The sequence below is a fragment of the Columba livia genome, chromosome 6 (genome assembly GCF_036013475.1).
Source record: "Columba livia isolate bColLiv1 breed racing homer chromosome 6, bColLiv1.pat.W.v2, whole genome shotgun sequence".
Classification (NCBI taxonomy): Eukaryota; Metazoa; Chordata; class Aves; order Columbiformes; family Columbidae; genus Columba; species Columba livia.
In genome coordinates this window covers 18,175,349-18,188,839 of record NC_088607.1, presented here as the reverse complement: position 1 = coordinate 18,188,839, position 13,491 = coordinate 18,175,349, and the positions used below count along the sequence as shown (strand labels likewise).

Below are 13,491 nucleotides of genomic sequence, written 5' to 3'. Positions count from 1 at the left end.
TTTCTGATGCTTTATCTGATTTTATTTTAGCTTTAAGATACAGTTGTGCATGAGTAACAGAATATACTCCCTGGCACTGAAGTGTGACTGGAAAAGAATTCAAATTAGCAGTTCATGAGGATGATTAAAGATGTTGGCTTTAATTTGTCCTCTCAAGGAAGGAACAAGTCAGTTCTTTCTTCACGGGGAAGCAGAAGGCAGAGAAGCCGAGGAAGTCTTGTGGGTAGATGTTCAGTTTTATTATGTGTTAGATTTCATGAGTTGATTTTGCTCAACGGCCACATTTTTCAGTGTTTTTGATTCTGTGAGGGAAAGAACCATTAAAACAAAACAGAAAGAGGAAATATTCCCTAAATCCACAATTCTTCTCTATTAGCCCACCGCTGCATAGGCTGGGCATTCTTTTGAATGATCTTCTTTCTCAACTACTTTGTAAGTACAGGTCTCCTTGTTGAAAATGCTTACACACTTCTCTTCATCATAGCCAACTGGTCTTACAAAGCTGTCATTGGAAAAAGACAAAGAGATAATGAGACCATGAAATAAACAGCTTCCATTTGAGATGATATCTACAACTTTGATATGAAGAGACTGTACTGAGGAAGTGTGTAGGAGCAGAAAAGGATGTTCACACAAAGCTCCCAGTTTCTTAGCCTGCTGCTTAAGCAGTAATAGGGAAGAGTTGTTGTTTACTGGTGCGATTTATACCCAAGGGATGTTTCTTCTGTTTATTTACTATTCAAATATAATTGATATTTTTCTTTTCAGACACAATATGGAACAAAAATTGCATGAGTGGTTGCGTCACTCTGGTAAAAGTTACAGACATGTCAGTGTACCTTGAACAGCTTCTCAGAGTAAAGAAGGGGCTATTTGTGGTTTTGGGAATATCTGGATTGCAAGCAGTAGAAAATTCTTAAGTATCTATATGTTCTCTCTTCAGTCAGTGTCTTGCCTGAAATTTTAGCCCTAAGAAGAATGAAGTCCTTGTTTTGAATCAAGAATATTTGTCAGAAGAACTTCTTGCATGTTCAGTGACGATGCTGTTGGGTTAATGCATAACTTTGTGATATGAAGTGAGTAAGAAAAAGACCAGAGTCATTTCTCAGGGACTCCTGTGTGAAGGGAAGTGCTTTGTACTGCACCACAGCAGCAGAGGAAACCCCCCACTGCTGTTCTGAACTCACGTGCTACAGCAGTCTATTCCACTCCAGGTACAGAAGCAATAGTAGCAGTCTGTGTTTGTCCAGTGTGTACCAAATTCATGCAGCTCTCCATTTGAGTCAAGACAACCTGAAAAAATGGTGCACAACGCTACTGATAATACGAAACAAGTGTGATCTTTGTTCACTTTTGCTGTTAGCATCCCTATCTGGCACACACAGAGGGTCCCCAACAGAGCAGGACTGCTGCTATTCTAATGCATGAATGCATGGCAAAGGGTATCGTGCATCCCTTTGTTGCCTGTGGTTATTGCCAGTGTCAGGTTTCCTGGAGTAGCTCATCTTTAAGTACAGAAATCAGAGCACCCATCAGAAAGGCAACTATGCACAGACCTAGTCAGAATTAAGATAAGCCAAATAGCTGCATGTTTCTTTTGAGTGCTAATTTTCCTTCTGCTCCTCTTGTCTGCAGACTGATAGACTAGATCTGTTCAGGAAGAGCACCCCCATGCTCAAGAGGAACAGCCATTCTGTTCTTAAGAATTTTCCTTGGGATAGGGAAACAACTGAGTAAGTTAATCAGTGAGCTGAATACTTGCCATTCTGTTCCCTACTTAATGTTGACCACATAGAGGAAGGTACTTCTCCCTTCTCTGTCTTTCTAGATATGATGTCATAATCAAAACAGAAAACATTACTTCATGCAGATGGATAAACAAAGTCTATGCTACTTGCCTGGTCAAAATTAGTTCGCAATTTGGCCTGGGTGATGTTCTTCAGATAAACTCTTATTTCTTAATAACAGATTATAAATTTCCTGCTCTCCATACCCCCGTTCCCCCCATTTCTAGTGGTTTCTCTCCACTTTTTCCACTTATGAGTTGTGTTCAATCAAATCAAGCAGTGCTTGTGGTCATGCCTGTCAGGCTGAGGACAGTTGACTCCTTACCTGTCTGCTCACCATGAGACATCCCTGGATTCAATGGCTCAGAAAAGCAATCTGCATTGGATGGTGTCACACTGATTGCAAGAACAAGAAGGGAGGCCAGGATGGTCTTCTGAGAAAGCAGAGTTAATATGAAATCTCAACTACTTCTAATAGTAGTACTGATCATCAAGACGTCTTAATAGTTATTTAAGTAGAAGCCACTTAAAATCAAGATCTTGCGCATTTTAGACACTTCAACAGGCAATCAGAAATACTGAGCTATTTAGAAGAAGCAGAGCCAGAGCATCATGTGGGAGGGTTGTAAAAACTTCTTCACTGGACTCTTAAGAATCCCCTGGATGTTTCACCCCAAAATTGAAAGATTAAGAACAAGCTGAAGAACTTCAGCTAAAGGTGAATCCTCAAGACTTGGCCTCACTTTGGTAGCAGAAGGTCAGAACAAATAGCCTGCAGGTGTCCCTTCCAGCCTAGATAGTTCTATATTCTATGAACTTTGTCAGCAGCTTTTTCTGAAAGTTCAGTTTAAATTTGTCAGCTAGTTTCTTATACTTCAATATTAGTTTGAAATGTTCAAAGGGTGTTTGCTCTGAATATGAAGGAATAAATGCAAGAACTCTAAGCTGGAATTAGCTGTGATGAATTTAAAATCTTGATAAGAGAGGAAAGGTAGACCATGACTGAGCAATGACATACACAATACACATATATTGTATTTTTATGTGGGGTTTCTTTGACAGAGTAGAACTGGTGATTTCTAAAAAGAAGTCATCACAGAATGTCAGGGATTGGAAGGGACCTCGAAAGATCATCCAGTCCAATCCCCCTGCTGGAGCAGGAACAACCAGATGAGGTTACACAGGAAGGTGTCCAGGCAGGTTTTGAATGTCTCCAGAGTAGGATACTCCACAACCTCCCTGGGCACCCTGTTCCAGTGTTCTGATACCCTCACTGAGAAATTTTTTCTTCTCAAATTTAAGTGGAACCTTTTGTGTTCCAGTTTGTACCCATTACCCCTTGTTCTATCATTGGTTGTCATATCTGTGGGCAGGAAGTGCAGAAACTACCATTTAATTTTCCAGAGAAGAACCAAACCCACAGAACTGCAACAGAGCTTCAGATGAGTAAAAATTAAGATAATGTAACTAGATGTTCAGACACCATCCAGACTTCTCACAAAACTGAAGGGCAGTTCTAGGTTAAGGCATAACAGAGCTGCTTTCTGCCAGAAGAGAGATCACCTCTGAATGTTACATATAAGTGAAAACAGTTTATGATAAAAAGCCTTAGCTGGACTGCTATTAGACATCTCCTGCCAGATAAAGCTGATATATTTTACCCAGGGTTCTTACCTGCCTATGTCTATCAATCTGACTTCTGTCCTCAAAACATAGTTTTAATTTTCTCTGTGTTGCATAGACCTGAGTGCTCACATAAATTCAAGAGAAATTCCTTTTAAAACTTTTGCAACATAACATGGTCTTTTGCAGTATAAGTTGTAAGGACTCACCATTCTTGCAGAATTATGAGGCTTCCAATAAGGAGACAGCCTGTAAGCAGCTTATCCCAGAGAACTTATATAGAGAGGGAATTTGTGATACCAGTCCTTGAGCAAACTGAACATGCATGAGTAACTCCAATCAGGTTTCTGCAATATGGCCTCATAGGGTGGACATTATTAAAATAAGCAAATTATATACAGGAAGGTTTTGTTCTGAGAGGCACTGAAGGAACAGGTGTGGCTTTTGTACCACACCAGATCTGGAAGGCAGTTCTGGGAGGCACTTCAAAAGGAACTTCCAATCTGTGCACATGTGTGTTCTCTTCTAACTTTTCAGACAAGCAGTGACCACCCAGCAGTTTTCACCTAAGAGCCCTCCCTATTTTCTAGGTGAAAGCTATGCTAGGTATGAAAATAAGTTCTTGCAAACAGCTTTCTTGTGAATGAAGCAGGGAGTGACCTGTCTAAGCCTGAGCAGTGTCTAGGGACAGTGAAAAAGCTCTTTGTGTGATCTGTGAACTCAGGAGACCCTGACAACACGCTGTGGTGCTGAAACCACTTGGAACAGTAGATATAGATAGTCCACTCACATACTGATTACTGAGGTCATTTGTCGCCCATGTTATGTTGCATTTCTTTTTCATGTTGTTAGTGTACAGGATGAGAAGTGCCTTGCTTGTGTGGGGAGCAGGTATCTCCAACAGATGTTGCACTGTTGAAATCTTGTTGTCTTCCCAATCAGTTTTTCTCACTCTTCTGAGAAAATCAGTGGTCTACTGAGTTCTATGCCCTCTTTCCACTTCTGTTTCTTTCTAAGGCAGGGAAAAATCTTGAGGAGTTTGAAGATTCACCTCACTCTTTTACTTGCTAGTTCTTCGACTGGGATTTCTGGGAACAGCTCACTGAAGACCACAAAGCTAATGAGAGCAATGCAAGATTATCAGCCTTGTTTTCTTTGTATCTTTCAGTGCTAGGCAATCAACACAGTACAGCATGATAGCAGAGAAGTAACATTACTGAAAACAAACAAACAAGTAGCTAATTTCTATGAAAAGCATTACTCTGAACAACTTAAAGTTAGCAGAGAGACACTACAGTGAAAGCAGCCCAGGAATGTTGTTTCTTAATCCAGCATTTCAGAACTCAGTGCTACTGTCCCAGTCTTGAGAGGCGTGTGTTTTCTGCAGGAGACAATAAGTGCAGGACTCCTTATGAAAGTCTACGTGTTCAGCCATTAAAACCAGTAGCCTGACTGGTACTGCCATTGAGGGATGGAAAGCAAGAGGAAGCCTGAGGCTTATAAGCTCACAGATCATAAGCAAACAGAGTTTTAACAGGAAATTTGTCTTAACCTTGAACTGACAATCTTATGCATAATGTACATTTGTTTTACAATTGTTAAGCAAAGTCTGCCACATTTGCGTGTGAGAAAGGACATCTGTTAAGGAAAGGGACAAGCAAACAGCTCTAAAATATACAGTGTGCTGTTGACACAGAAATATGTGGTAAATGTGGTGTAGAAGGAAGTTTTATCTTGGGTGGGAACATTTTTCTTAACTCTGTGGCTCATACACCCACAAACCTCAAGGCCTATGCCCTCAATTCTCTCCTAGTATAGGAATTAGCAAAGAATTGTATTAATTGTACAGGCAAGGGACACAGATGATGTGACTTGATCCCAGGTAACCTGTGGCATAGCAGAAATTCAAATAGAAGTCTCAATTCAAGCTGGGAAGCCCAGACTGCAGACAACAATGTCATTTCTACCCTGATCTGAACACCCCTGTCTACTTCCATATGTAGCAGAGCCCCCATACCTGGGCCAAGTTTCAGTTTTAATTCAATGCCATTTCAGTGGGATGAGAAACACTTCATTCCCCAGGATTCGTTAAGAAAATTGTAAGCTCAAATAACATTTTCTGAGAATTCTGTTTAGTTGCATGTCTTACAAGAAGCTGCTTGGATGGTGCAGATCTGCCTGTGCAAGTGAGAAATCTCCAAGGAAATTTTGAATGCTGTATTTCCACTAGTATTAACAGCCAATGTTTTGATAAAGCAAATATTACACTGATAGATCTGAAACAGGACTTCGATCCAGTAAGGAAAAACAATATCCAATAAATATGCCAGCTGAAATGAAGTTGGAAACTTTGAGGAATAAATTTATGCAAGCCTTACAGGCTGACTGCATTCAGTCGGACTTGCAGATTCGTCTATCGATAGCTACAACATAGAAACAACCTATGGCTACTGTGGGACAGTATGATGAGAATGCTAACAGATTGATATACCAATTATTACTCTGATCAAGAAATTCAGGGAATTAATTTAAGTCTTAATAGGCTATGATCCTTTTGTCATATATGTACCATTTGTGAAATTTAATTTTGATTTTTTTATTTGCAATCTACATCCTTGTAAATTGCACTAGCTGATTTCCTTAACAGCACATCTTTTGGCATGCATAAATGTAAAATGTAAATTGATGCAGAACCTGCAAGTCTTTAACATCAGGTCACAGGCCATACTTGTATTGGGTCTGATCCTACATACTTGCACACTTTTTGTTGATGGTTCTGGGAAGTCTCATAAAGCTGTAGTGGTTTGGCGTGAAGGTAATGACTGGCATCATTCTTGGCGCAGCTTTACATTACCTAGAACTTTTTAAGGAGGAACCTCTAAATTTGGTTTGTGATTCTGAGTATGTAGTCAAGGTCCAATGCACGTATCTGATTCTGAACTGGTTTTTTTTGGTTTGTTTTTGTTTTTAAACAAAAAGGGGGGAGAAGTAGGGAAAACACCACAAAACCAATTGTCAAAAGCATTGTATGTGATGAATCACTTATATCTAAGTGATGCAGCCTAAACTTGCCCTGTGATGAGACACTTTGCAAGTATGACCCAAAACCATGCTAAATCAGAAAGAACCTACATTAGTTATGGTCAAATCACTAGTTAATGGTAAATGGAAAAGGCCACATCAATTGACAACCTGGGGAAAAGATTATGCTTGTGTCATTACAGGCCAAGGATTGAAGTGGATTCAACAAAGATTCAACGGTTGCAGACGGACAGGAGGGAGAGAAGTTGTGAGGACTGTTTCAGATGTAAACCATGGATCCTAACTCAGTGTTATAGATGCTCACAGACCTGGAGGTCTAGAAGCCCATTAGAAAGCAGGTGGTGTACCTTCTGTGGAGAATGGCAGTTTGAGCAAACAGCAGGAGAGTCAAAAGGGTGATATTATACTTAGATAGTCAATGCAAAAATGAGGTAAAATTATGAGATATTCCTACTACAGTATCTATTGCACTCCTTCTCCCTAGTCTAGTGGCTGGTAAAGCTTTAGGAGACATATCAAAGTTAAGCTATTGGTCTTTTAAACAGGCTAATCTAACTTCTGAGATACTAACTCAATTAATAGTAGATGTTGATGGTATTAGACATGTTACACTTCAAAATCATGTTGCTATAGATTTTTGTTGTTATCGTAAGGATATAGGTGTGATGAATTTAAGAAAAAAGTGTTGTATTAACTTGTTTAATCATTCTGGATCTATTCATAGTACTTTAGACAAACTAACCCAGCACATTAATAAGATTGTCATAGTAGAATTAGGATTTGACAAATAGTGGATAGTTGTTTGATCTTTTTATGTAAGGCTTAGCTACATTATATGTAACTGTAATCGTTGTTAATCACATGTTGTATGCCGCAGTGTATGTCAAAGAAGATTCCGCACATTGTTAATAAGGCCTGGCTGGTTCAAAAACAAAAAGGCGGCATTGTGGGAGATTTGAGGGATTTTCTTGAGGTTGTTGTGTGGATGGGTTTCTGTTAGATAAAGATTTATTTCTGATCTAGCCAAAGGAATCTCAAGGACAGCTTGTGAACATGGACAACATCTAATCAGCCAATGCGTGCTTGGAGCGTGGACGCGTGATCAAGAAATAACTGCATATATAAGGAGGCTTGTTTCTGTAATAAATGGCTTGGCTTGAATTCATATTGGATTGTGTGGAGTCCATGAGTTTTTGCCCTCGCATGCTTAAGTGAAGCCATAATAAAGTTTAAAACAATGTTCATACGTAAATTACCAAAAAAAAACCCAAAAAACAAAAACAAACAAACAAACAAAAAAAACCTAAGCCAGAGAAAACTTACCACTTCCAGTCCTTCTGATTTTACTGATGGCTTGCAGAGCCTGAGACAGGTTGTCTTGAGAAGCAAGTACCCCAATGAATAAATATAGACTGAGAGTTGATTCTGGGGCCAAGTGGTGATCCTGCCCTCAGAATGCTCCACTCTGTGTAAACTCATACTTTTACAAGACCGCAGATCTGTTGCGATTATGAAGCATAATCAAACAATCCACTTGTCCTTGAAGGTATGTTTCTTTTCAAACCATACAAGAAACAATACAAAATTTAAAAAAAAAAAAAAAAAAGGAAAATAATGACACTCTTCCATCCTCACTGTTTTCTTCAGAGGTCCCAGGTGATAGCACAAGTCTTGCCAAAACTCCTGCAGCAGTTCAAGTGTTCCCTGTGTGCTCTGAGTAGGACCCATTGTACAGCATGTCCAAAACTGTGCACCCCCTACAAATGATAATGGATTTTAACACCTGGTGAGCTAAAATGTCTCCTCAGACCATTGGCTGCACAGCTTGTGCCAGGGCACTGGTGCATGAGGTGTTAGAGTAGTGACTTGAATTCAGTCTTCTCTCAAAGAATGTGACATTGCTCAGTGTTACTACATAAAAAGAATCATCATTAGGAAGCATTTCTGGATGTTTCATCTAGATTTATTGTGTTCAAAAAAGATTGGTGATAGCAATAAAAGTAATGACAGAAATAAGACATTGAATCGGATTATGCATCTTGTATACTGAATTAGAAGAAGATTTTAAGTGAGCTGCTGAAGTACTCTCTTTCAAAAGATCTCCCGTGTCTTTGAGCTTTTCTGTGAAGGCAAAGCTGCTGTTGGAAGGTGGGGAAATCCACAGTGCAGAGAGGTTTGGATCAGGTGGCTTGTTAGCCCACACGAGAATAGATAGGACACAACTTGGAGGGGTCACTTATCTGCACCACGTCATAGTCGCAGCTATTCTTGTTGAAAACAGTTTTACAGTTCTCTTTGTCATAATTCACGGGAGTATGAAAGCTGTCATTGGCAAAGAGAAAGTAAATGTTAGATTTCTCAATAAAAGTTGGAATACTTCAGTGATTCTGTGATTATAGCTTGAACTATTGCTGAATGAGCTATCTCTGAAACTATGGCTAAGACCAGCCTAGCTGTGGCACTTGAGTGCCACACAGCTGCAGCTTCCAGGACCTCACATGATGCCTTGCTGCATTGCATGTGTACATGTACTAGTGTGCTCAGCACTAGCATAGGGATTTCTAGCACAGCAATTTACAGTGTGCCATAAGCATGGTTTCGGTATGTTTCATCTCTTTTCCATTTATTTTTCATCATTGCCAGTTCACCTAGAATGTGATAGCTGTTTTCTGACATACTAAAGTGTTGCCTGAGCGAAGGTGACGATCATAATCAAGACCCTTTGGCCTTTTGAGAAGGTAGGATAAGAGGAAAGGAGGATGTTGGAGATAGATATTTAAGAGCAGAGCCAGATGATCATAAGTCTTTAAGAGGAGCTTCACTTAAGTCCTTTGTGGAATGAATTTCTTCCTACACTCACATTTCCTGGTGAGGAAAGACTCACTGCAGTGTAAGAAGGTTTCATGAGTTGCTCAAAATTAAAGGCAAGCACCAGCTGGATGTGTCTGGAAGGGCCTATGTCCACACTCAGCAGAAAGTGAGTTAAGATAAACACAGCCAAGGATCCAAATTATCAAGAGCTATATGTGGCTTACCCTAGCTCTGTGACATGGGTGAGGAAAGGCTCTCTTGTGCCCTTAGAAACTAATTTATTCCCAGCAAATGGAAAGCTGTGGTCTTCCTATGGGCAATGGTACTACCAAGAAGTTCAAACTTACAGGGAGCAGCAACGCATTCCATCTTTGCTGCAGCTGCATCTGAAGCAATTTTCTGTCCTTGCAATCTCTCCAAAGGGGTATAGTTTTCCATCCAGGGTACAGCCTGCATAACACAGCAGCAAAACAAAACACACTTTTTATGCCTCCACATGAATGCTGAGAAGTTTAAAAATGATTGCAAGTTTTCTGAAAATGTTTTTCTTGGTAATAGTAAAGTAAAAGTCACTTTGTTCTCTGGGTTATTACCCAAATTGTTTTGAGAGCCTGAACTTGTTGCTTCTTTACTTGTTAGAGACAGTTTCAGTGTGACAGATCTGGGGTGAAAGTGAACAAGCAGACAGCCAGGTCTGCCACCTGGCACCACACTTTATACTGAACTACTCAATTCCAGCATCAGCTTCATGTGCTGGAATAGCAATAGCAACCACACCCAGGTGAGGGGAAGGCTTTATTTTTCTCTGCTTTTGGAAACTTTGTGCTGGAACCTCCTATCCCTGTCTTTCTGACATCTCCCCCCCACCCTGTGTCCCCCCCACCCAACAGCTCCACATAGAGCTGAGCTGTGACAAATCTATCAAGTGAGAGACCCTTCCCTGTTCTTACCTTTGGTAGCCTCCCCAGGTTTGTGCATTTTAGAGAAGCAGTATGCATCACCCAGTGTCACAATGATGCCCATTGCAACAATGAAAGCCAGAAAGTTCTTCTGTAGAAGAGACACAGAGCCCACAGCATGAATGTAATTCCACCTTGATTATCTTTGTTTTCAAAAGCTAAGTCACAGAACTTGAAGTAAAAATGAGAAATAACCTTATGTGTACAAGAAAATGTTGGAAAAGGGCATTTCAAATATTTTACTGCACTCATGTCCTTTTTTTTTTTAGGTGGGAATGGACAAAATGACAAATGTGTCAATTGTATCGCTCCCTTCTGAAGTCCAATCTCTAGAAATCACAAAAAGCTTTAGTAGTATTACACACTTGAAAGCCCTGTCAGACTCTTATTAGTGCTTTATTTATAGCCTTGGAGTCAGATTTAGCTATTTCTCTAGCAAATCGCTGTCTGTATAGCATCCCATTGCTTTACTTTTGGGTACAGCAACTTCCCCAAATTTGACAGCGAGATCTCAGACCTAATTATATTCTAGTAAGTTTTTTTAAATAAGTGGCTGGATAGAGGAAAAAAGACACAAATTAGTATCTTGGGGTAAAATTCCAGTTCTGCATATTCTGTGTAGCAGCATGTGAGCCATCTTGTCAAACCATGCACACACAGGTCTGGACATGTCACAGTACACTCTTTCTTTTGTCTAGTGGTGGCAACAGCCAAACATCTGCATGAGCTATACAGAGGTGTTTGCTGGGACCTGCTGAACAACCAGGATTTTTGTGAAAGGGCCTGCATAACTTTGTAAGGTTGGTTACACTGGGGTAGGGGGATTGGAGAAGCATAAGGGAGCACAGGGTTATTTTGATGTGTTGCTCAAGCTGGATAACTAAAAACAAAAGTTTAGGAATTGCCAGAGACTGAGAAGCAGTGGAGAAAGTTATTTACATTTTGTTGACAGCACTTGAAGATTAATGTGAAAGGACTGTAAAATCAGTAGATCTTTCCAAGTTACTGTTCTGAACACCAGAGGCTGTTGCCAGCTGAATTGGTTTAAAATAGGAGTGAAAGGCTCTGTTTTTGGGCACCTCTGCTTTCTACCTTCCGTTACTTGAATCATGAATGTCAAAAGACAGTGAAAGGTCCCAAACCCTAGGCACATGGTGAGCCAAGGGGAATATCCTCTGTCTGCTGTGGAAAACACTTGCTATTTTAATCCTTGATCTGCTGATTTATTGCAGGGCTGAGAGACATTTGTAGTGTAGTGAAAGGTATGGAGACAGTCTATGGAGGGTCTAGGAAGGGTGTAATGCTTAATTTCCATAGTGGTTCTGTGATTTGGAGGTCCTGAGGCCTTGGGGTAGAATAGAACCAGTTGCCATGCTGAGCACCATAGCCAGAATGAGAGGAGTTAAGAAGACTAAAACTTTAAAATTGTGCTATTCTATGGTGCCTGGCCAAAGGAAAATTGTCTAAGCAACTCCAGTTCCATGAAGCTGTAGGCTATAACATTGCAGCTGGTCTCTGCTGAGGCTCCATGTGCACTTGGCATGGATCTGTGGGGCTATCTGTGCTGTGCAGCTATTCGGGGTTTTGTGAACTCAGGGAACTGTGGCTTTCCACAGAGGATCTCAACTTGCTTGGGATACTGCTTGCTGTATACTAGTCATCCATCTTGAGTTTGGTGGTGGCTTTCCTCCAAGCTGGTTCACATATTTGTAACAGCGCAGGCCAGTTCTAAGAGAAGTCTTAGTGCTATCAGTCATGTCTTTACAGAAAATACTAAAATCCATCTTTTGCTATGCTGGGCTGTTTTCTGTTAATGTTTTATCCTTTGTTTGCTCCAATATGTGTCCTTATCTTGCTATTCCTAGAAATGCCAGTCAGCTGAACCTGGGCATGTTCCTCTCTCTCTAAAGACTGAAGTCCTGTACCTTCCACTGAACCAAACAGAAATAGAGAGGGAAGTCTGTGGTGTCTAATCGCTGTCTGAACTGGCCTTATGCTGTAACAACGAAAGGCTATGTCAGCTAAGCAACAGATAATTGGCAGTAAGGGGCCCACACCTAAGTAGGCTGAGCACTGAGGGTATCAAACAGGAAAGCAAGCACTGGCCGAAGCACTATTCTTTATTAGAAATGGCAGAGATTGTTATTGTTACACTGATGTCAAGCAAGGGCTCTTAGTTAAACACCAGGGTTGTGTTGTTCTGCACGGTCTGTGAGCAAGGCACTTCAAGGAATCTTTTTTATTTTTACTTGTTTTCTCCCTTAAAAATGGGGTGCCACCACCCACCTTGCAGAACATAATCTTCCAAACTGGTTTTAATAGTCTTTGAAAGTGGATGAGTTAATGTGGAATGAGATACCAGATCACTTTGTTTGACTAAGTCTTGTCTGAGTACAGACAAGTCCTCAGGAAGGCTTAGGCAGAGAAATAAGTGGATTGTAATTTCTCCCGTTATTTATGAATCTGCATATATTATTACAGGAACTACCGCCTCTTCTGTAAAACTTACGCCTGAGATTCTCATAAAGGTAGTAATTGATCTCCGTACTTTTGGGGATTATGTGAGCAAAAAATTAAAGGAAAACAGGGCCACAGGGCTTTGTCTATCTGTTTAGAGTACTGAACTGTTCATTCAGATTCTGCAAACACATTTTGAGGCTCAAAGATCTGAAACAGGGCAAATATTGATATATCAATAGAGAAATGCAGGCAAAATACACTGTGTATTACACTTTTCATTGTAAAGTGACTATATTTTAAACTGTATTTCACATCTATAGATTTTGTTTACAAAATCCTGATATTTTGCTTCACAAACAGTTCTGAGAAAAGGACTACAGAAGGTGAAAGACCAAGAGATGTATGTGTACAGTTTCTTGCAAAAAATTACAAAACAAAGAATAAAATGCATACTGATCTTCACGAATGTGTCATCTTATCTCCTTGCAGTTTTTAATAGGATAATCCACATTTAAAAATGTGTAACTAGGTGATTCCCTTAGAAATCCTCCTTTTGAAGTTTAAAAGCAAATAGCTACCTGTATCCTTCTTTTTTTAAAAAAATCTAAAACTTTGACTTACCATTGTGGAATGATTGACTTCCAAAAAGCTCCAAGTCTCCAGAAGAACTCTGCAAGTGCTCTATGTAGAATCTGACAGCAAGTGACAGCAAGTAGTTTTCGGTGCCTTTATGTTGATCAACTCAATTCCAGGTTAAAAAAAAAAAAAAAAACGAAGAAAGAAAAACAAGTCTTACTCAACTCAAATGC

General features: G+C 40.0%; 1 protein-coding gene across 1 annotated transcript; it reads right to left on the bottom strand.

Moving 5' to 3' along the window:
* On the bottom strand, window positions 1-13,491 carry MSMB (microseminoprotein beta). Its single transcript, XM_065068631.1, has 8 exons — window positions 13,304-13,491; window positions 10,214-10,313; window positions 9,611-9,713; window positions 8,650-8,774; window positions 3,620-3,669; window positions 2,113-2,221; window positions 1,188-1,293; window positions 1-502 (listed from the first exon to the last, which is right to left on the bottom strand). The coding sequence occupies exons 1-8, from the start codon at window positions 13,304-13,306 to the stop codon at window positions 373-375; spliced, it is 726 nt and encodes a 241-aa protein (XP_064924703.1). The 5' UTR covers window positions 13,307-13,491; the 3' UTR covers window positions 1-372.

Coding starts and splice junctions, on each gene's coding strand:
- MSMB (XM_065068631.1), bottom strand. Junction 9,714..10,213: donor ACCTGGGGAGGCTACCAAAG/GTAAGAACAGGG, acceptor TGTGTTATGCAG/GCTGTACCCTGGATGGAAAA. Junction 503..1,187: donor GGAATAGACTGCTGTAGCAC/GTGAGTTCAGAA, acceptor TTCCAATGACAG/CTTTGTAAGACCAGTTGGCT.